At 44.7% G+C, this 23,198-nt stretch overlaps 1 protein-coding gene across 6 annotated transcripts in view; it reads right to left on the bottom strand.

Annotated features, from left to right (window-relative positions):
- Window positions 1–216: 216 nt before the first annotated feature.
- LOC137533118 (cytosolic phospholipase A2 delta-like) overlaps window positions 217–23,198 on the bottom strand; it is an 82,679-nt gene continuing 59,697 nt past the window's right edge. For all 6 annotated transcript variants that reach the window (XM_068254302.1, XM_068254306.1, XM_068254304.1 and 3 more), the window contains 10 exons: window positions 19,781–19,916; window positions 17,773–17,909; window positions 14,577–14,799; window positions 13,191–13,308; window positions 11,942–12,079; window positions 10,278–10,385; window positions 8,905–9,102; window positions 6,688–6,851; window positions 4,679–4,865; window positions 217–2,241 (listed from right to left, as the gene is read on the bottom strand). In XM_068254302.1, the coding sequence (XP_068110403.1) occupies window positions 2,027–2,241; window positions 4,679–4,865; window positions 6,688–6,851; window positions 8,905–9,102; window positions 10,278–10,385; window positions 11,942–12,079; window positions 13,191–13,308; window positions 14,577–14,799; window positions 17,773–17,909; window positions 19,781–19,916 (1,624 nt within the window). In that variant the 3' untranslated portion in view covers window positions 217–2,026. The remainder of the gene's footprint in view (window positions 2,242–4,678; window positions 4,866–6,687; window positions 6,852–8,904; window positions 9,103–10,277; window positions 10,386–11,941; window positions 12,080–13,190; window positions 13,309–14,576; window positions 14,800–17,772; window positions 17,910–19,780; window positions 19,917–23,198) is intronic.

Raw genomic sequence — 23,198 nt, 5'->3', positions numbered from 1 at the left:
TTAGACACCTAATTAGACCGGGACAGGCAGCGGGGAACGGAGGATCGTTGGAGGACGGCGCGGGGCATAACAGCTGCAGGAGGCCGATAGAAGCCGCAAGTAAGTGTCGTTTTTGTTTTAACACCACCTAAGAACCCCCTTCTATAGCTTTACCATAGGTACTTCTATAGCAACACAATACGTTATACTTAAGTAGTAATCAAAATGAAAAGAAAATTCAAATTCAATTCATTTATTAAACAAAACATAAAACGCCAATAAAAAGTGACTCACAAAGAATACTTAATGTAAACATCAGGATTTGCCAGATGAGTTGCAGCTCACAGGAATTACATCTAATAGTCGGATATCCGGCTATCCTTGAGAACTAGAACTATCATCATATAAATAAATAATTACTAATATTTACACACATAAAAAAAAATAGTTTAAACAATGGGACTATCTAGTGGAATGCTTAGATTTATATTCCGTAGAATATATCTGTAGCTGTCTGAGCCTCTTGCCACCTGTAGCTAATAATCTACATTTATTAAGGTATGAGGGCTTTGTGATCAAGACACAGAATTGCATCTCCACTGGCTGATGAACCACATAAGGCAGGTGCAGCTCATCTTCTGGTATTTTCTCAGGTTGACTAATAAATGAAACCATCGTTAACAAACATGAGCAAGTGTACGGATGCACCCCTGTGGATTGCTTGCCTGAAAATGTCGTTCTTGCAGATACACTGGAAGACCAGTGGAATTTTTTTCATTTAATAATGGCTTAAAAAAATCTCCTTTGGGATTAATGCCCCATACAGTCGGTAGATTTTTGCCTTTAAATGCCAACCTCCCTCCTGCAGCTAGTGACAATCCATTCATGCTCAGCCAAGCGGTATGGACTGTTCTACAGAGACAGGAGGACACCAACAGCCAATAAACCTATGCAAAACAGTTATTTGTGTCACCTATTGGACAGGCCCAAAAGGTCTGCTGTAAAGGCATCGAGTAGCCCCAGGGTGGGAGATTGTAAACAAAACCCCAAAGGAGGCTCTAAGCCTCCACTGACTGTATAAAAAATTGTTTTAGGATTGAAGTAATTTGTGTACACTTGCTTCCCATTGGCACCTATTACTGGAATGGGAAGTGTAAAAATTGTCCCTAAAGGGTAAACTTCACAGTTATTGAAACATTTTCTAACTACTTAAAATAAGATGGCTGTGGCCTGCAGTCAGGCAACAATCCACATGTGCAAGATGCATAGCAGCTATAGGTCAACCTGTTTCAGTGACAAAGCTCCACATCTGAAGAACAATGTGAAACAAGCAAACCAGGAATTCTGGCCTTTTTTTTAATGTTGTCTATTACATATAAATTTGTAACCCTCCTCTGGATCATTGCAAACCACTGATAGGATTGCTTAAAGGTTAGAGTTGCAAACCATGTAATAGGCATTTTTTTATATATATAAATTTGAGCTAGGATTGTTGGATAACTTAAAACCAAAAACAAAATGAACAAGGCAAATTCTGACAGCATCATGTTAATTAAGTACTACCTTTGGAATTGAACTTCTCAAATTCGAAAATCTCTTATGCAGCTGCACTTGCTGCAGCTGTGCACTTCTCTATACAGGCGTATATACAAGACCTCTGGAGCCTGTTATTTCCTGTTAAAGGAGATTTGGTCTTAAAATGTTTTGCATAAAAGGATGGATCCTTGTAGATGAAAGGAAAGAGGTGTAGACACATTATTTCTACTGTAAGGCAGGGAATTCTGGGGAATGTAGTCATGCAAGTTCTTCCAGCTTTGTGGCATGGTCAGACTTGACTTATCCGCCCAGCATCTAGATCTAGAGAGGAGAAGTAGGCAAATTGTACTGCAGTGACTTTGGCTCACTGAAAATGTATTTTGTCCACCATATTGCTTCTGTATCTTGTTTATATTCATCTGTCATCCTGATCACCATCAGATTTTGCTTTGTTCAGTTTTGAGTTTAAGCTTTAAATTCTCCACTGTTCCCCATCCCTGTAGAACCGTCGTCATTTCGCCCGGCATTGCTGTCTGCATGCAATGGCGTTGCGCAGGGCCTGCAGGATCATCTCCTCGTTGTTCTCCACGTTATATTGCGTCAGCTTCACCAGTTTGTCAAAGTCTGGTTTGCTGTAGGTTAATCTGAAGACTTGGTAAGGAGAAAAAAAGCTTTCCATCTGGAGAATTCCATCCTCCATCTCGCTCACTGTTTGCCTCGGAACTCCTGAGGGAAATAAAAATGTGCAAATGATTTATTTTCATCCTTAATATTTTTTTGTTAGGCTACATAAAAACTTTCATAACCAGTCTCTTGTAGGGGGACAAGCAAGCACAGTTTCCCTAGAAAAGCCGCTCTTCTTCGAAGAGGGCCGTAACAGAGAGGGTTCATTCAGCTGTAAGATCGCCGCTAGGTTTGGTGCGCCATCCTCCTGACCCTTCCTTCTTCATAGAGGAAGTTATGACTGTGAAGGAGGAAGTGTCAGAAGGATGAAGTGCCAACGCAAGAGGCAGTCGTACAGGTAAATGAACCCTCTCTATCGTGGTGTAGATTCAATAAGAGCACGGCTACATTTGGCCACAAGATGAAGTTGAAAGACTGTTCAACCTGCTCTAGCTATTCTCAAAACTATTCACCTACTAACTAGTACTACCTAATAATTAATCTGCCTGCATAATTCAGGCTCTCTCCCCGCCTACTCTGAAAGGTCGGTAAGCGCTCACATGGACCCGGGATGCCGAGATCTGAGGTTTGCATCCACTAATCTGGCTGTGTCAGTGGAAAATGTCTTTGGCAAATCCATGGCTGGAGCTGTCAGCTCGCCAGACAGGCCTCAGAGCTCTGGGGGAAATGGTCACGAGCCACACGCAGCATTCATTCTGGAGGAGAAAGAGACACACCCACATCTGCAGAGACAGACAGTGGCATGAAATACACATGAGTAACAAATCACTATTATTGTACAGGTGCAGGCGCATTCAAGGTATGGCCCACGACTGCTCCTGTCCAAGTGCATTAATCCAAAGCTCATGATTGCTTCACTTCGACTGTGAAAAAAGGACTAATAAGGGAATTACAGAGATCTATAAGGAGAGTTAAGCAGCAGCTGCTGGGATTCTGCTTTGTTGTATTTATATGGAACTTGCCTGTGTTGTCAACAGTTTAAATAAGCAAGCTATGGCAAAAGGCAGGTGTTGCTACATTGGACATCAGTTTCTGCACCAACTGGATAGGGTTTTGCAGCTTCTTTTTGAGGCCTCGGTAGTGGGTCCACACACAATCAATCCATATTGGTGGCCAATAGCGATTTGTAAAGGCATTTGCCAGGTGATTGCTTTGTGCAATAACTGTATAGTGATTAGTGGACAAAGGTGATGGAGTGCTCCCTCCCGCATGTTTTTAGCATTTGGTTTTAACAGGAGATAACTATGCAGTTTCCTTGGAATGTTTTGTATTCAATAAAACTTTTTTTTCAAGCACGTGCAGAGCCATCGGGTTTTTGTATAGTTTTGCACCGAATTAATTTACCTGGTTGGCACTCCTTAATTGAGTTGTGCTAATTTAAAGAGGAATGGCCGCTCACAATTTTTCTATATATTGTATTCTATGGCTAAAATAATTGAAGGCAGAGGATCAACAGAACAGCCAGGCTATATTTGCATAGTTTATAAGGACATAAATATGGCAGCCTCCATAGCCCTCTCACATCAGGTGTACAGAAAATAGGTTTAGGGATCAAGAAGGGGTTAAACTTGGGAGGATGGTAGTTATTAGAAAGGGGGCTTATTAGTAAGGCTTAGCTGATCAACAGGTGCCAAGCATGCCTGAAATAGCCATATATTGGCATACTCTGGTTATGGTGGTGTTGAATTCATTCAGGGCCAGTGCTACCATATAGGCAAAGGGGGCAATTGCCCCAGGGCCCCAGCATCAATAGAGGCCCCCTAAAATTTTCTGTAGTGTTGGTGCTCTGTAGTTCCTGTTTCTCTGTTGGGCTCTAGTGCCTGTTGTGAGAGGCAGGAAATGCAAAGCAGTGACGGTACGGAGAAGACAGAGGAGACTTCCAGCGCCTGGAACTCATAGAAGGTGTGTGTGTGTGTGTGTGTGTGTGTGTGTGTGTGTGTGTGTGTGTGTGTGTGTGTGTGCGTGCGTGCGTGCGTGCGTGCGTGCGTGCGTGCGTGCGTGCGTGCGTGCGTGCGTGCGTGCGTGCCTGAGGTTACATTTGCCCCGTGACCCCATTGTAGCTAGAACCGGCCCTGAGTTCAGTACAGACGCAAACATGCCAATTTAATAAGTAGTTGTGTAAATTCTCATAGTGTCCCTGGCCAGAGACATGTACTTGTTCACCAACCCTGACCTCAAGGCCCATTAACAGTGCATGTTTTGCAGAAAACCACAAACTTGCACAGGTGAGGTAATTAGTGTCTCAGCAGAGCTGAATAACTGCCTGTGTGGATTTCCACAAAACATGGACTGTTGGTGGGCATTGAGGACAGGGTTGGGAACATTGCTAGACTGTCCAAGGTAGCAGTAATTCATAGTCTTATAACATACTGAAAAGGTGACACAACTATGAAAGTCAAGTTCACTATAGGAATCCAATACAACCTGATGATGCTAATATGAACTGATGGCAGATTCTGCTTTAGCACAGATAACTCACCTGGTTCTTTGTACTTTTTAAACGTGCAGTTTACTAGGGGAAAGTGCAGGATGACTGGACACTTGGTGGACTCGTCCCCGGAGAAGGCATAGCATTCCTTGGGGTTACTCCTGTCCTCTTCTGACACTTCTATTTTGGGGAAGGCCAGATTGTGGTCCGTGCAGTAACTTTGGGTTCCCACCAATGTCTGCAATGAAAAATTGTTCATTATTATCATTATTTTGGATTTATAGCATCTTCTGTAGAGTTGTATAAGGGTTCCTTTCCACTAGGAAGCGCCATCGCACGTTAAATTGTGCTACAATGCGATTGCACAACCTTAAATTTCCACTTGCCGCGATAGAATGGAGTGTGATTGCACCAAAAATCATGCAGGCCAGCAACTGATTGCAATTCTGGAAATATCAAAGTGCGTTACTGGAAAATGAGCACTGTTGGCGCTGCTGCAGGCGGAAAATCGCCAGTGGTCCACTTTTTGGAGTGGAACGCAGCAAGTGGAAAAGGGCTCTAATAGTGAATACATAGAATGTACGCAGACGTAAACAGTGATGGAATACAGCCAATAAATTGCACACAAGAGGTAGACAATATGCATCCACATTCATGTAGATCTATCTATCTATAAAATGAAATGTCAACAAATAATAGGACTCAATCACACCACACAATGCATGCATGATCTGCGATTCTGCACATGCGTTCTTGACACACGCAATGCAGATGTTGGCAGCCGCAACACTATAGGACCCAACAGGAAACCGCATGTGTCATGCGATAAAATGTTCCCGCCCGAATTGCATCGTGAACGCATGCTGTACTGAGTGTGCAATCCGCATGAAAGTCCATAGACTTTTATGTTACTATTCAATGTGCAGGTCTGACCGCATGCACATAATGTGAATGCGCCCTAAGGGCAGCCTTGGCATTATCAGTTCCTTATCAATCAAATAGCAGCGCTCAAGTGATCCACATCCAGAGATCCCATACAAGTTTTTTGTATACCTAAGGTGCAGCTCAGTGCACAAAATAAGCAGAAGAGGGAATCTCTCAGTGGAAATATTCCAAAGACACTTTGAGTAAAAAGCTTTTCACAAGTACAGCTTAGCACACTCACATTCAGAGGGTCCTACTCCAGTAGGAACCCCCAGGCTAGTACACGTCCCACTCAATGTGGTACTACTCCAATATACTTGCGATCTGTGCAGCGTTGCCCTATCTCGTCCCGACTAGTTTCGGCCTTCTGCCGTCATCAGGGGATACGAGAGCGGGCAGGCAAAGTGCAGCTATTTTCTATAGCACTTATACATCAAAGAGACAGTGAAAGACAACTTCAGATAGGGTTATACTGAGAAGAGTCTCTGTTGTTACATGCTGTTCTCCGTGCAGAGACAGCATTACAATAGTAAGAGGCATCCCGACACCCCTTTAGATGTACATGCTTGTTATACTGTTTGTTAAAATGCCTCTGCTCGCTTTGAATCTGTCCGATAGTTTTTCTTAACATTTGATTTAGTTGCCACAGCTTAGAAGAGCTTCCAGCAGACATTACACATGCTTATGTGATTTCCCCACTAGCTCCTCTGCATCTTTAAACAGGAACCTAAGAGGTTAAATGGCCGAGCGGCCACAGGGGAAGCCTCTTATTTTTTTCATTCTGTGATCTCTCTGCTTGCTGCCTTTGGGGGGTGGGGGTAGAAAAGCAAGACCATTTAGCGCCATTTCTGATTGGGCTGCTGAGAAAATTGCTTCTGATCAATTGACAAACCGACCATTTTGATTCTTTTGTTCGTAAGCCTCTCACATATACTAGCCATTAGTTTTTTATTTTAACTTTTTGTTTTGTTTTTAGGTGCTACAAAACCTCTTGTTTTACTAGTTAATGATGATGAACTAACACAGAGAGAAACATGCACACAGTTGCTGACCAATAGGAGAGCATAAAAAGATTGTCTGCACTGCATACCATAGATTAATATCAGAATGAACAGCATGCATTTTTTTATACTTACTTTGAATTTATCTTCAAGCCCGTAGTCAAATGCCAGAATCAGGTCCACTTTGCGCTCTTCTCGTAGCAGTGGTGGGAAGCTGGCATTGATGTAATAGGCACTGTCCACCATGCAGAGATACTCCGAGGAAGGGGTGAGGTCATTGGGGGAATGATTTAAAATGCCTAAAACAAGTAACATAACAGTTACAAAAGTGACAATTAACTCCTTAAAGGGACCCTAGACAGTGCAATAAAAAAATAAATCTGGACTTACCTGGGGCTTCCTCCAGCCCCCGTAGTCCGCGAGGTCCCCCGGTATCCTCCTGTTCCCTTCCCTGGTCCCGCTGGCGGCTCCGGTAATCCGGCGACTTCGGCTGAAGTCGCTTGTGTGCGCGCCCCCGACGCATCATCAAGCCGGTCGCCGTAAGTGTCTTGCGCATGCTCTGTTCAGTTTTTAAAGAACCACGCATGCGCGACTTCAGCCAAAGTCGCGGGATTACCAGAGCCGCCAGCGGGACCACAGAAGAGACCAGGAGGATGCTGGAGAGAGCCCCAGGTAACTCCAGATTTCTTTATCGCACTGCTCAGGGTGCCTTTAACTAGTTAATGCAAAATAGATGTTTTAAAACAATCATTTTTGCATTAGCAAATGATTGCAGAATGCCGGCTCCCCCCATCTTCTCTGTCCCTGTGCTGCAGAATCACAGGTTGAAGTACCTGCGGTCTTGTCCTGTCTCCCCAGACGCAGCAATCAATGCTGGATGATGTAATCACATTAATTAACGCGATCTCCCAGCATGCATTGCGCCAGACAGACGCACATCATCACCGCAGGTACTGCAACCTGCAGTACAGAGACAGAAGAAAGAGGTTCACATGTAGACAGAGGGGCTACAAAGCAGCCGCGTAGGCAAGTAAATGCACACTGCCCCCCCAAAGCCCACACTATTTATGAAGGAAAGTTTTCTGAAGTTGAGACACCCAGCTTTTCTGCATGGATAAGTGTTCTCCCAGCCTAAGTGTAAATTGCTGCCACAAAGGAAGCATCTCGGGTGACCCAGAGGGACCCATCTAATAAATACTCAACCATTCTAAAGGTGCATACACACATCAGACTATAGTCTTTGGAAAATGAAAGATCGCAGACCAATCTTACCACCCTTCATGTAGTATGAGAGCCATACTCTACACAGTCTATTCTATGGAGCTGAACTCCCCATCAGATAAAATCTTTGCAAGATGTTGCACACACAGATGCTGTACAGACACAAAAGAGCAGTATCTGCAAAAGATCTGTTCCTGCCACAGATCCGTTCCTGCAAATTGCATTCATAGTCTATGAGATCTGCAGATCATCATACACACATGATTTAACTGACATTCATCTGCAGATCAGATCCACCAGGATGGATTTTCAGATCTGCAGATGATTGCTTGATCTGCAGATGAATGTCAGTTAAATCATGTGTGTATGATGATCTGCAGATCTCATAGACTATCATTGCAATTTGCAGGAACGGATTTTTGGCAGGAACAGATATTTTGCAGATACTGATCTTTTGTGTCTGTACAGCATCTGTGTGTGCAGCATCTTGCAAAGATTTTTTTCTGATGTGGAGTTCAGCTCCACAGAATAGACTGTGTAGAGTATGGCTCTCATACTACATGAAGGGTGGTAAGATTGGTCTGTGATCTTTCATTTTCCAAAGACTATGGTCTGATGTGTGTATGCACCTTTAGAGATGACTAAATCAGAGGTACAGAGTGTTCAGGAAGCTGGAAGCGATGGTGAAAAGCTGCATACATACACTGATACACCCCTTCTAAAGCCACGTTTGATCTACTCAATTTAGTATTTTGAGCATACTGTAAATTTTATATACTGTAATGCTTTTAACATGGTTATTAAAGGAAAACTAAAGGCACCCATCCTCAACGATGCTCCGCTGACCCTACCCCTAAACCCCTCCCCCACCCCCTACCACCACCACTTTTTTATTTTTCCCTTGGCTTTAGGTTTCCTTTAATAGCATTCTTGTCTTCTTACAGTTGCCCTATTCCTGTGCGTTTCTCGGCAGTGTGAGGAAGCATTTGTTTGCAGCTTGAGGAGCCATAATACACTTAGCTTGGAACAAGCACAGCTTCTGACCACTGAGCCATACAAGCATCCACTCAGAGAGAAAACAACCATTTTGAGTTCCCCAACAGCCTGAATTGAAGGTGTTGTGTGTCTTACCATCACACGGACCGAAGTTAGCCCCTGAGTTGTAGTCACAATGCATCTGTAATCCTCGGAGGAAATTATGGTGTTCTCCATCAAGAAATCGGTCGGTTAGAATTCCCCGTATGAGGCGGTTGAAATCCCCCGATGGTTGCAGCAGACGGGTGTCCAGGGCTGCTGAGGCATTTCTCCTCTTCATGGCTTCTTCAGTATCTGTTCCAAACATATAAGCAACAGGCTATGATATACACATGCTCCCTAGCCATATCATTCCAAACATATAACCAACAGGTTATGAGATAAACATGCTCCCTAGCCATATTATTATCCTAACATATAACCGACAGGCTATGAGAAAAACATGCTCCCTAGCCATATTATTATCCAAACATATAACTGACAGGCTATGAGATAAACATGCTTCCTAGCCATATTATTATCCAAACATATAACCGACAGGCTATGAGATACACATGCTTCCTAGCCATATCATTCCAAACATATAACCGACAGGCTATGAGATACACATGCTCCCTAGCCATATTATTATCCAAACATATAACCGACAGGCTATGATATACACATGCTCCCTAGCCATATTATTATCCAAACATGTAACCAACAGGCTATGAGATAAACATGCTCCCTAGCCATATTATTATCCAAACATATAACCGACAGGCTATGAGATAAACATGCTCCCTAGCCATATTATTATCCAAACATATAACTGATAGGCTATGAGATACACATGCTCCCTAGCCATATTATTATCCAAACATATAACTGATAGGCTATGAGATACACATGCTTCCTAGCCATATTATCACAAAAATATAACTAACAGGCTATGAGATACACATGCTCCCTAGCCAGATTTTATAGAAAGAAAGACAGGTCTGTGGGGAAAAAACTACAACGAGGGAAAGGTGCCTTGAAGGTTGTTTTATACAGAACTTGGGATGAAAGCTCTGAACAGATCAGTAACTTAGGGAATAGGATGAGCTTACGAATTATGATTTCTGAGTTTCATCAAAATGCCGTATTACCAAGACACGGAAATTATAGAGCAATCATAAGACTCGGAAGTATTGGGTCAATCAAAGAATCAGTATTGTATTATGGAAATCAGAATACCACATGAAACAATGTAGGCCAATGACGAGGCCAATAAGAGAATTCAGAAGTGTACCGCGGTTGTAGCGTACATCGGCAAAAAATAACTTTTTTGTTTTTAAATCACCCAACTTTATTAAAAAAAAAAAAAAAAAGACAGTTGGAAGTAGGAAAATAAGATTTCTGTGGCAACTGAAAAGACACTTGTTGGAATGGGGAATATGAGATAATATGTAAAGTACCAAATAAAGTAAGAGGAAGAGTTGACATACCCAGATCCAGCACGTTATCTCTGGTGAACCTGTACCAGAAGTGTTCAGAGCTTACAGCTGAAAACCAGGCGTCCATCAGGTTTATAGAGAAGATATTACTCCACAATCCTAACAAAACAAAGCATGCAATAATCATTAAGGCTATACAGTACCTTATAAAGGCAGTGACAGTTACCTTGTGGTCTTTAATTACAGTAACCTTCATATGTCAAGCTGCTGGGTCTTACCTGGAACCAAGTGACAACTAGGATGGGTGCAATGACCATTACGATTACCACTCATTGATACAGTGCTTTACAGTGTATATTGAACAATTGCTGTCACTAGATGTCTGTCAGAGGGCCTTACTGGCATAAGGCTATTTCGTAGTGAAGCCAATAAGCCAGCATATCTTGGGTTATAGAAGGAAACTGAAGTTCTAGAGAAAACCACTAGTTATGGGGAGGAACAAACTCTATGCATATAGTGTCTTGGCCAGGATTCAAACAAAGGACTCCAGCACTGTAAGGCAGGAGTGATACCCTGTTAAGGTGTGTACACACGTCCAACTTTACGCCTGATTTTTCGTTTAAACTGGTCACTTGAACGACTTGAAGTGCTAACAAGTCGTTCAAGCATCCCGTACACACTGACCAACAAAGCGGCTGATCCTAATTTACATGTCATTTAACCAACCTGATAATGGACTGGATAGAACAATGGACTAGATTAAACGAAAGTATGTTTGAATGTCTATTAGTTGTACAAACGACGAAAAATCCTGACAGTCGTTTGAATGACAGTTTGTCCAACTGATCCGCCAAGCAGATTGGGCAAACTGGCTGTTATCATTCGCTCAACTGCGCATACACACGTCCAACTTGTCGTTCAAACAACAAGTCGGACGACAAGTTGGGCAGAAAATCAGGACGTGTGTACATACCTTGAGCCAACTAACCACCCACCAACCTCATTTCCAAGCTGCGCAAATTTGTATAAAATTAACATGCAATTTGCATCAACTCAAAAATTATTTCACTCTACACAGACATCAACTAGCATTGAGGGACTATAAAAAAACCCCACACCGGCACCTTAAAGAGACTCTGTAACGAAAAAAGTTCCACTGGGGGGTATTCACCTCGGTAGGGGGAAGCCTCTGGACCCTATCGAGGCTTCCCACCTCCTCCTGTGTCTCACGGCGGTCTCGCTGCAGCCCACAGAACGCACAGCCGACAATTTGTCAGGCAGTGCAATATTTACCTTCTCTGGCTCCAGCGGGGGCGCTGTTGCAGCTCTCCGCTCGGAAATAGGCGGAAATAGCCAATCTCTGCCTGGTCCGTTCTACTACGCAGGCGCAGGAGGCTTGCACCTGCGCAGTAGAGCGGACCGACAGTGCGGAAAGTCGATACTGCGCCTGCGCTGGAGCCGGGAAGGTAAATATTTACATCTCCGCCATTGGGGGAGCTTTATCGCTGCAGCCGTGGGACACAGGAGACGAGGGGGGAAGCCGCGATAGGATCCGAAGGCTTCCCTCATACGAGGTGAGTACCCCCCATGGGAACTTTTTTTTTTTAGGTACAGAGCAATAATAAATGTACATTTAGCGGGTGCCTATGGTACCCAATTTAAAAACATAAAAATGATGTGACCCAGCATGGTGTATGAACAAGTCCCTCACTCACCTTGAAGGAAGCAGATCCTGGATTCCGGGAGCGCACAGGTTTTCCTCCCCATGCAGAATTTACTGCCAAAGTCCTCAGACTTTATGTAAGCCCCGTATTTCAAGATGCCCACCTCGTAGGGGGAGAACTCGCACCACTCTGGAAACACAACAGAACTGTTATAAAGCACTGAACTAAGGGTGCATACACACATCCAATTTGATTGGCCAATTTTACCATGGTCATCTGACCATAAGATGCACCTAGGTTTAGAGGACAAAACTCAGGAGGAAAAAAAAATATATGCTAAACCTGGTGCATCCATGGTGAAGGGGCATCTTGTGGATTATGCCCCCTTGTACCTCTTGTGTCTCCCTGTGTCCTCCTCTGACCCCCATGTGTCTGCCTCTGTCCTCCTCTATGCCCCTTTTTAACCCCTTTGTGTCCCCAAGTCCTCCGTTTTTTTCCCCATGTTCTCCTCTGGATGGGCACAGTACAGGGAGTCCCCGACATTGCGGTGGGTTGGAGGTTGGTATTGGCAGGCATTCACAAGTCAGGAACTCCCTGCATTTGGACTATAAGATGCAGTGACTTTTGTCCCCCAAAAAAATTTGTCTTAGGGCCCGCTTCCACTGGAGTGGAAACTGCTCCGAATCCGCAGAGTTTCCCCACAGGCAAATTGCGCAGAGAAACTCTGCCATAGGAAATTATGGCGCCGCCGGCCGAATTGCTTACCCTAGCGATTCGGCCGACACTGGCCACAGATTTCGCGCGGGAGGCTGAGACTCCCATAACCGTGCATGGCACAGCTTCTGGGATTCGCCTGCAATCCCGCACACCCGGAAGTGCCGCCGCGCGTCTCACTGACACATCCGGCAACAAGTGGAAATGGGCCCTTATTGTCCAAAAAATACAGTAGCCCTTACTCACCAGTGGAGGCATTATGCTACTGAACCAGGGATGTAAAACAAGTTGTTTCCAGCGACACGTTGCTGAGGCCAGTATGGGGAGGATGCCAGAAACACAATTTTTGTTGTTGGCTTGTGTTACTAGAAAAATCCAGTCTTTGCACTCCCTCCATTACTTGCTCACAACACACTGTATCTGGAAATAGAACTCTCCCGGGTTCAGCAGAGCACAGTTTCCCGGGAATACTACTCTTTTTATTCAAGCTAACCTCTCTTGAATCTGTCTGGTGTTGTCCCCATTAAGGGGAAATACAGTCTGTGAGGCTTATTACATCACTTATTACAGTGCATCACACACCTACCTTTATAATCCATTGTGGAAGTTGTATTTGATTTGACGCTCAGAGACACATACATGGGGAGAGGGTTCTGCCCGTCACACAACGCTTTCCTCTGATCGCTCAGCGTAGTCTCATATACCTGTTCACAACAAAACCATCATTTATTAAAGGTTGTAAAAGGTCCCAGTTTTTACCTGAGGAAACCCAACTACAAACCCAGGAGTGCTTATTGTGTCTACTTTACAGATCTTCTAACATTTTAGGGTGCCACAAATATCTGGATCTACCAACGTCCCACACCGTCCATTCCCCATCTTCAGGGGAGTTTTATTTTAGCTGTGGCATAGCAATAAGGGATCTGTATTCCTTATGGTTGAAACTGCATCAAAATGTCTAGACCATACAAACTCTGGCCTGGGGGCCAAATCTGTCTCTCAGAGTGGTTTCCCCGCTTTGCATTATGTTTAGCCCACTCTAGACCACCAGGGAAGCTATATTGGAGGTGAAGCCCTAGAACACCAGGGAAGCCATTTTGGGGGGGTGGGGGGGGTGAAAGCACTAAACACTAGGGATTTATATAAGGGAGGGTGGGGACCACTAGACACGAGGGAGTTGTATAGGGGAGGGAGGGGGACCACTAGACGCCAGGGAACTGTATAAGGGGAGGGAGGATCACTGGACACCAGGGAGCTGTATAGGGGAGGGAGGAGGATCACTACACACCGGGGAACTGTATAGGGGAGGTAGAAACACCACTAGACACCGGGGAACCGTATAGGGGTTGGAGGGGAGCCATTAGACACCAGGACACTTTATAAGGGAGGAAGGTGGCCAGTAGACATTGAGGCTGGCTCAGTGTTCAATTTCTGCCCACTTTCTTTTGAGTTTAACATCTCTGGTCGAGGTCATAGGGGTCCACTAGTGGTCCGTCTTTAACCACTTTATTAGCTCTTTATTGGTGCTATGCTGCTAATGATCACTTCTATATATGCTCTGAATAGTGGTCATTAATCGTTGACAAACTTTTACCTCCCCCTGCTTATTTGGCGGGTTCTGTTACTTCATACAAATTGCTATGTACAGAGTGCTAGAGAGGGCCCAGTAAAAAACTCACACTATACCCCATAGCATGCAGATCAGATGCTTTGACTTTATCACACAACTTGGTCTTGATAAGAAGACACCATAGACCTGTGGAATTACCTCATAATACCACTGGCCTACATTAAAAGGCCCAAATAGATCTGTCGAATTACTGTGTAATGCAACGTTACCTTACCAGAGGAGCAGGCCCCACAGTTATACGATACTAACCTATCATAAATTAGGCGGTCCCACAAATCTGTGAAATGACATTATCATACAACATAGCTGATATAAGCAGGCATAATAGTTCAGTGGAATTACCTGATCATAAAACATGGACTCGATGAGCAGACCCCATAAATCTGTGGAAGAATTCCTATAACCCATTTGTGCTCTCTTATTCATTTCTTCCTTGTAGTGAGCCATTTTTTCAAAGGAAAAGCAGGGTTTTTTGCTTTTGATCACATTTCTGCACGCTTCTTCTATTGGTTCACACAGATCTTTGCTGGACCAGTTGGCATCGTCATACAGTTTACTCATTGTCCTGTTTTGAAAGGAATGATGTTCCATCACTGTTACAAAAGCAGCTACAGTATTATAGGGTGAAGCTCAAAATTTGGGCACCCGCTTCCGGCAGAAAATTGGGCACCACCATAGGCGGCACAGGGTGGTTAAGGTTAGGCATGGAATAGTGGTTTTAAGGGTTAGGGGTGGGGGGTGGGGGGGCAGTTAAGGTTAGGTGTTGGTTGCGGGGGAGCGGTTAAGGCTAGGCATCGGTAAGGGAGGGTTTTGTGTAAGAATAGTGTAAGGTAAAGTTGTAGTAAAATTATTATTATTATACAACAATATTTTGCAACGCTAATTACACTTTTAAAACGTAGTATATTGGTAAATTTTATAAATATTCTACTAGCCGAAATAGGGCGCCCAAATTTCCTCGTGCCCCTTTTCATGAACCCATATAGGCCATATATGGTGCCTTATTAGGTTACAGAGAATTCCCTGAATTACAGACATCACTATAGTTAGGTACCATAAGGAAAGGATTGAGGGGGGAGGGGGGGGGGGGGGAGAGGGAACATTAGGAACCAAAAAAGGTTTAGTGAAGGAATAGGTATGGAGAATGAATGGAAGGTCCTTTTCTGCCTCACCCAGTTTCCTACCTTAAAATCTTACTATTTTGATGTCTACAATCTGTAAAGGACTTTTCTGCTCCGCACCTGTTGAGTACTTATTGTGTAACTTAATTATCAATCAAGACCAATCATAATACAGATTAAAAAGCAGTCGCTGATACACAGTGGTATTGAGGCCTAAATATACCCTAAATGAAAGGTGATGTTTACCGTGTACCTCCCTATTATGGATAGTACCCCTAAATACACATGTAGAAGTGCTCAATAGTTGTGTATGAATACTTATTAAATATTCCTTTCTGCATTCCATAACCTACACCAGGGGTGCCCAATAGGTCGATCGCAATCTACCGGTAGCTTGCGACCGCCTGATCGGTAGATCGCGGCCTCTTGGCCGCGTCCCATTGAATTTAGCAGCCAGCAGCTGTAGAACGCAGTTTCTGCTGCTGGCCGCTGATCGCGAAGGAGGAGAGAGCCTGGCCAATCAAGGGAGGAGAGGCGCGCAGCCATTCAGGGGAGCAGAGGCGCGCAGCCAATCAGGGGAGCAGAGGCGCGCAGCCAATCAGGGGAGCAGAGCCACGCAGCCAATCAGGGGAGCAGAGGCACGCAGCCAATCAGGGGAGCAGAGGCACGCAGCCAATCAGGGGAGCAGAGGCGCGCAGCCAATCAGGGGAGCAGAGGCGCGCAGCCAATCAGGGGAGGAGAGGCGTGCAACCATTCAGGGGAGCAGAGCAACTCCATTCACGCTGCCCACCGGAGCCTCGGCTGAGGGAGTGAATACCTGGACGCCGCCGCAGGAAGAAACCGGCCTTATACCCAGGTAACCTATACTGAAGGGACCTATACCTGGCTAACCTATACTAAAGGGACCTATACCCAGCTAACCTATACTGAAGGGACCTATACCCTGCTAACCTATACTCAAGGGACCTATACCCAGCTAACCTATACTGAAGGGACCTATACCCAGCTAACCTATACTGAAGGGACCTATACCCAGGTAACCTATACTGAAGGGACCTATACCTGGCTAACCTATACTGAAGGGACCTATACCCTGCTAACCTATACTGAAGGGACCTATACCCTGCTAACCTATACTGAAGGGACCTATACCCGGCTAACCTATACTGAAGGGACCTATACCTGGCTAACCTATACTGAAGGGACCTATACCCTGCTAACCTATACTGAAGGGACCTATACCCTGCTAACCTATACAGAAGGGACCTATACCCGGCTAACCTATACTGAAGGGACCTATACCTGGCTAACCTATACTGAAGGGACCTATACCCTGCTAACCTATACTGAAGGGACCTATACCCTGCTAACCTATACTGAAGGGACCTATACCCTGCTAACCTATACAGAAGGGACCTATACCCGGCTAACCTATACTGAAGGGACCTATACCCTGCTAACCTATACTGAAGGGACCTATACCCTGCTAACCAATACTGAAGGGACCTATACCCTGCTAACCTATACTGAAGGGACCTATACCCAGGTAACCTACACTGAAGGGACCTATACCCAGCTAACCTATACTAGGTGCATGGGTGCATTTGAAACATCGGTAGATCTCCTGGCCTCGGCGAATTTTAAAGTAGCTCGCGAGGCGAAAAAGTGTGGGCACCCCTGACCTACACAAATAGTTGTTCAAGCTTATTAATACAGAAGAAATATTTTTTTTTGAAATCCTGAAACTCACCGTAATAGACTGACTATGACAAGCTCAGATATTACAAAAAAAGCAACCTAAACACCGCAGAGGTACGTGTACCACATGCTGAGCACCTAGGCTGTAGATGATATAGAGTGCACAAACTTTAAACATTCCTTACCAAAGTGGTTCCTATTGTATATAAACTACCAGTATGTATGGATGTCGTGTTGAGAACATTTGGCCCTCATTAGGCCGGTTTCACACTGCATTTTCGGCGGTAGCGGTGTGGCTCGGGGACCGCACCGCCAAAAACAGGCCTTCAGTCTGGCAGCTGGCCAAGTAGGAAGTGACGCTCACTTCCTGTGGCTGAAGCAATCATGTGCGTGGAAGCGAATTGCTAAGATACGCTTATGTGCAATGCCTAAAACCCGTTGCGGGTATTTAAAAAAAACACGCGTCGCCGTAGACTTACATGACTTCGGGTCCACTGCACGGTAACGTAGATAAGCAATCACATCGGGATGTGGCAAAAATGTCACTTCCGTCGCATCACACCGCATCGGTACAAAAGTCCCCATTGACTTTCATTGCCCTAGCGGTAGTAGGCTGCGATACCACACCGCACCAGTGTGAAAGGGCCCGCAATAAAACTCTGTGCATTTTTTTAAATCAATTAAAATATGCAAATAATACATTGTACAACATCCGTTACCATGTGGAGCCAGATGTTCCAGTAACATAGGTCACGCAGTCCAAGAGATTCAATTTCTTAAGGCCAGCTAGGGTACCAAAAAAGCCCGTCATTGCTCTCACACCCCCACCTGTGGCTGCAACAGCAATCACAGGAACCTGTTAAAAAAAAAAAAAACACCAATCAGGCTTGTAGAATCATCCGCATAGGGTTAAATAATAAATATGTACACCAATAAGAGGGGGGGGGGGGAGCAAGAACCCTTATCTAGGTGTAGACTACTAAGAAGGCTAGTTTGGCATAATTGTTCCTTGTGAATGCTATACAGTATTCGTCGTTAAGTTATCTATCTGGGCAAATATCACACAATGTAGGGAATATGACACAGTAGAATACAGGAAGCAATATTCTGCCTTATTTCTAGCTGTAATTGTACATGTAATCCCATAACCAACAACCCCAACTAAAGCTATTGCATAACGGCACTGCAGATAACCGCACTGTACTGGAATGCGTTTCTATGACATGTCAGACTGCATATTTCGTTGGTTGTGAAAGGATGAATCAATTCTTTATTTTGTTTTATCATTGTTTTTGGTAAGTAAGAGATGTATGTTTATAACACATACGGCAATATAGAGAATATCACAATTTACACACTGTATTGGAGTCCAACCAATATGTAAATATAGTCCTAGGAATGAAACAGGTGAGTACGGAACAGATCCGCTCCAGTAAACCCAGCACAGACTCTTTATGGACTCAAAACATCTGCTTCAGAGTCTCAAAACAGACCTAGCACACCATGGAAGCCGCCACTGAACTGCCCACTCCCAACAGGCCGATTGTGGTCCAGCTCAATGTGAACCGAGCCTTAGGGCTTTTTTTCCACCCAATCGTAATGTTGGTGTGATTTTGTTACTTCACAGTTCAATTTTGATGCCATTTTTACTGGACACTAGGAACATAACAAGAAAACGCAGAAAAAAAATGCATCATGTAGGACTAGTGTAATTGGGCAAAATCGCATTACAATGAAATTGCAGCAAAATCGCGTGTAGTTGAAAACAGCCCTTAGTGTTAGGAGTAGGCAAATGTTGGAATCCCGTAACTTAAAGGGCGCCAATTGTCTATGGTTCTTCTAGGCTGGAAAACATAATACTTCTGCCAAATCCTGGTTATGCAAAGACTAGTCATGTTCTTTTAGCAAGAACTTTACTAATTCCAGATTGGCCAAGATTTATTTATTTCGTAACAAAAGCTCTCGCTATAGGTATGGATAGATTATATCACTAAGTAATCAACCCAGTGGGTTGAAGCTACCTGGAAATCAAATTATTATTTTACAAATCCAGGGGGCACCTCAGTTGATCAGGATAACAGAGGGACAGGGTGCCCTCCGAGAGAGGTTACTTCCAATGGTGTCATTATTGCATTTGTGCCCCAAATAGCAGTGACTCTCAAACAAATACACAACATGGGAGAAGGCACCCATGTAGTATGGAGTATGCAATGGGTAAACATGGGTGATGAAACAGTCTTACCTCAGGTAAGAGGTTTAAGGATAATAATTCTATTGGACACTAGAAAGGACGACGTGTTTCGCGGGACCTGCTCGCTTCCTCAGGTCTACAGTACAATGTCGTATGTCCATAGGCGCTCCCAGTCCATGTGTGCAGCTGCATAAGACACTTTGAGTACAGTTTTCCCCTCCCCCAGGGGGTGTCCCCTGAGGTAATTATCCAGTGGTCCTTTTCTGAAATGGGACTCAACCTATCCTGAAGAGGATACCCAATCTGTGTGGGGATGGAATTCTACACCTGCCTAATAGCAACCCAGGTTTGTAAGTAGTATTTGTGTCCTAAATGATTTAATTGCCTGGAAATACTACACTATCTGGCACTCCTGGTGTTTTCGGTTTCCTTTTTCCTTGCCGGTTTCTGAGGTTCGTCACCTGGATTTCATCCGCCAGACACTCCTCATGACTCTCAAACAGAAATCAGAACAGGGACTAGAAGGACCTTCTTACCTCATGCTCCTCCAGGTCCCTGTCTAGCTTCAGGACTCTCTTTAATGTCTGTGCGACTCTTTGTTTCCTTTTTGAAAGGAAAATCTTCTCCTCTTCGCAGATATCAAACCCCAGCCGAGTGTCCAGTTTTTCTGAACTGGAAAGGAAAGCATTTTAGTCAATACATGGCAAGTGTACAGACCAGGAACTCTGTATCATGTTGCCAGTCATCTTCTTAGAATAAAGGTGCCCACTGATGATACAATCTTGATTGTACAATCTTACCAGATCTATGTAGTAAAAGGTCACCTAAGTGAATATACTTTGTACTTGAGTTTGACAACCTTTACCTAAGTATCCATTCAAAGAGGGGAGAAATTAAACACTTGGAACAAGTTGAGGGCCAATCTCAATGTCTAGTGGCCACCTCCCTCCCTTATAAAGTTCTTTGGTGTCTAATGGCTTCCCCTATACAGTTCCCTGGTGTCTAATGGTGCATTCCCTCCCCTATAGAGTTCCCCGATGTCTAGTGGCCCCCATCCCACCCCTATACAGTAGCGCTCCTCCATCCTGTATAGTTTCCTGGTGTCTAGTGGCCCCCACCCTCCCCTATACAGTCCCCTGGTGTCTAGTGGTCCCTCCTCCTTCCCCTAAACAATTACCTGGTGTCTAGTGGCCCCCACCCTCCCCTATACAGTCCCCTGGTGTCTAGTGGTCCCCCCTCATTCCCCTAAACAATTACCTGGTGTCTAGTGGCCCCCACCATCCCCTATACAGTTCCTTAGTGTTTATTGCTTTCCTTTCCCTCCCTCATATGGCTTCACCTCCAATATAGCTTCCCTGGTGGTCAATAGTGGGCCAAACATAATGCAAAGTGGGGAAACCACTTGGGGGTCAAATTTGATAGTTTTTCGGGGGCAGACATGGCCCTCAGGCCGGAGCTAGACATGCATGCTTTAGGTAGTTCCTCATATTACATAGATGTGACAAGGTTGTAAAATCAAAATTGTATCATTAGTGGGCACATTTTTATGGAAGGGGTCACCCTTGAAGTGTGTAGGCAACGTGTACGTCATTTTCCCATACTCCACACTCATTTGTCTCCATTAGAACACCAGCAGTTAGACAAAGAAGCTAATTCATTTGATGGTGTGCAGAAGAATGCTGCACTGCCATAAGCATCTCAAAAGTATTTCCTCCAACTTTGCAATGCCTGGTAATTGCACGCAATCTCTGCCAGTGTGAACCCTCCCAAATGCTATGTTCACACTATGTAACGCAGATGGCTGTGACTGGCTGTGAAATGCTCAATGGCTGCATGTCTATTCAACATCCCAGCACTTCACCGAATTACAGTGAATGAGGTACCACTGTGCTGCAGACAAAAAAAATGCATATACTGCAAGGGAAATCCCACGGACATGGGTGTGAGAGCTGCCTCAGGTTCCCCCTTATCTTCCTCCTACTGTTGGTTTGCTTCAGACCTCTAGTATGAATTGTGTGAGTGCGTCTTGAGACATGCCCCTCTGGCCCAAGGGCCCTGATCTGGTCACAACCTCTGCACCACCATTGCTACTCCACTGAGAACCCACTACCTCATGTAGGCAAAACTTCATTCAGTTTATATTTAGATTATTATAAATACTGGTTTGCAACTGCCTTTCTTTAAAGAGAACCCGAGGTGTGTTTAAAGAATGTTATCTGCATACAGAGGCTGGATCTGCCTATACAGCCCAGCCTCTGTTGCTATCCCAAACCCCACTAAGGTCCCCCTGCACTCTGCAATCCCTCATAAATCACAGCCGTGCTGTGAGGCTGTGTTTACATCTGTAGTGTCAGTCTCAGCTGCTCCCCCGCCTCCTGCATAGCTCCAGTCCCTGCCCCCGTCCCTTCCCTCCAATCAGCAGGGAGGGAAGGGATGCAGGCGGGGACTGGAGTTCTGCAGGAGGCGGGGAGAGCAGCAGACTGACACTCAGGGGCGGCGCTACACTGGGGCTTGCCGGGGCTGAAGCCCCAGCTGACAAACTGTAAGCCTCCCCCAAAGCCCCCCCCCAGAGCTGAGTGTACTTTAAAAAAAAATCTTTCCCTCATGCTGCTGCTGCTTAAATGTTCTGCCCTCATCAGTGTCGTTGTTAAGCTCAATTTATTTGTAGCACGTGCCGGTATCAGCCCGACTGTGCCCCGAACGGGCATTTCCACTGTACAAAATAGTCCCGATCGCTGCATATTTACACTAGCTGACTCAAAGGCGTAAGGATACAGGATTTTGCAGCTGCAGGGCGGAAGGATACAGTTTCAGCTGACAGGGAGTGCGGGTGTTTGAAAAGCTAAGAAGAATTGAAGAAGAGAGGAGGAGAAGCAGGAGGCTGGAGGAATGTCTGATGCTGCAGTAGTCAGAAATCAGCGGTGTCTGTGAGTGTTTCTCCCCCACGACTTCACTCACACCACCAGTGGACTAAAGGGCAGATCATGAATGTCTGATAGCTGACACCACGGAGAGAAGCAGGCACGGAGGGATTACTAGTGACTAGTGTGAGTCTGACATCCAGGGAGAAGCAGCAGCAGGATAGACACTGTGAAAGCAAGCAGGGATTCTGGGCATACATTAGGATAACAGATCACCAAGTAAATGTCTCTTAGCATGTTACTCTGCTGTGCAGGAAGGGAGTCACACATCTTCACCATACACTGAAAATAATGCACTTTACCTGACTGCTTAATAGCTAACCTGTTGCCTATTATATGAATGATATGGTGCAAAATCAGGGTGCCTAATTGCTATATGGGAAACGTCTACCTATTAAGTGGTATGTGTCACTAATTGCTGTGTGCTCTGCTACCTTACTACTTCCTACTATCCATCTGCTACCTTTCTACTTCCTACTATCCTACTTCCTACTATCCATCTGCTACCTTACTACTGTGCAGAGGGTTATGCTGCCTAACTGCCATGCAGGGGTATAAATGGGGGATACATGCAGTCCTATTGCTATGTGATGGATGCCTAATTACTGTACTATGTGGGACATATGCAGCTGTATTACTATGTGGTAGATGTAGTGCCTAGCTGCTAAATAGGGGATTTGCTGCCTAAAAATTGCTATGTGTGAGATATTTTGGCTGTTATGTGGGAAGATTCTATAGGAGACTTCGGAGCTAATCTACTTTAGGGGACCCAGCAGGAAATCTAGCTAACGTGATTGGGTGGATGGCATGCTCTTGAACTTGTAGGTTTCAGATAGGTTGTAATAAACTACGCCCACGTTGTTCAGCCAATCACAATGCTCTGTGGGGTAAAGGGTGCTGTGATTGGAGAGTTGTTCCCTATGAGGTTTCCTGCTGGGTCTCCTAAAGTAGACTAGCTCTAAAACTTCTAGCCTTATTCTTTTTTATTATGGTGACATATAACCTGTCATTGCCATGCCCACAAACACCACAG

The sequence above is a fragment of the Hyperolius riggenbachi genome, chromosome 9, assembly GCF_040937935.1.
Source record: "Hyperolius riggenbachi isolate aHypRig1 chromosome 9, aHypRig1.pri, whole genome shotgun sequence".
NCBI classification, from domain to species: Eukaryota; Metazoa; Chordata; class Amphibia; order Anura; family Hyperoliidae; genus Hyperolius; species Hyperolius riggenbachi.
The sequence above is the reverse complement of the archived record's forward strand: the minus strand, read 5'-3'. Positions and strand labels throughout refer to the sequence as shown.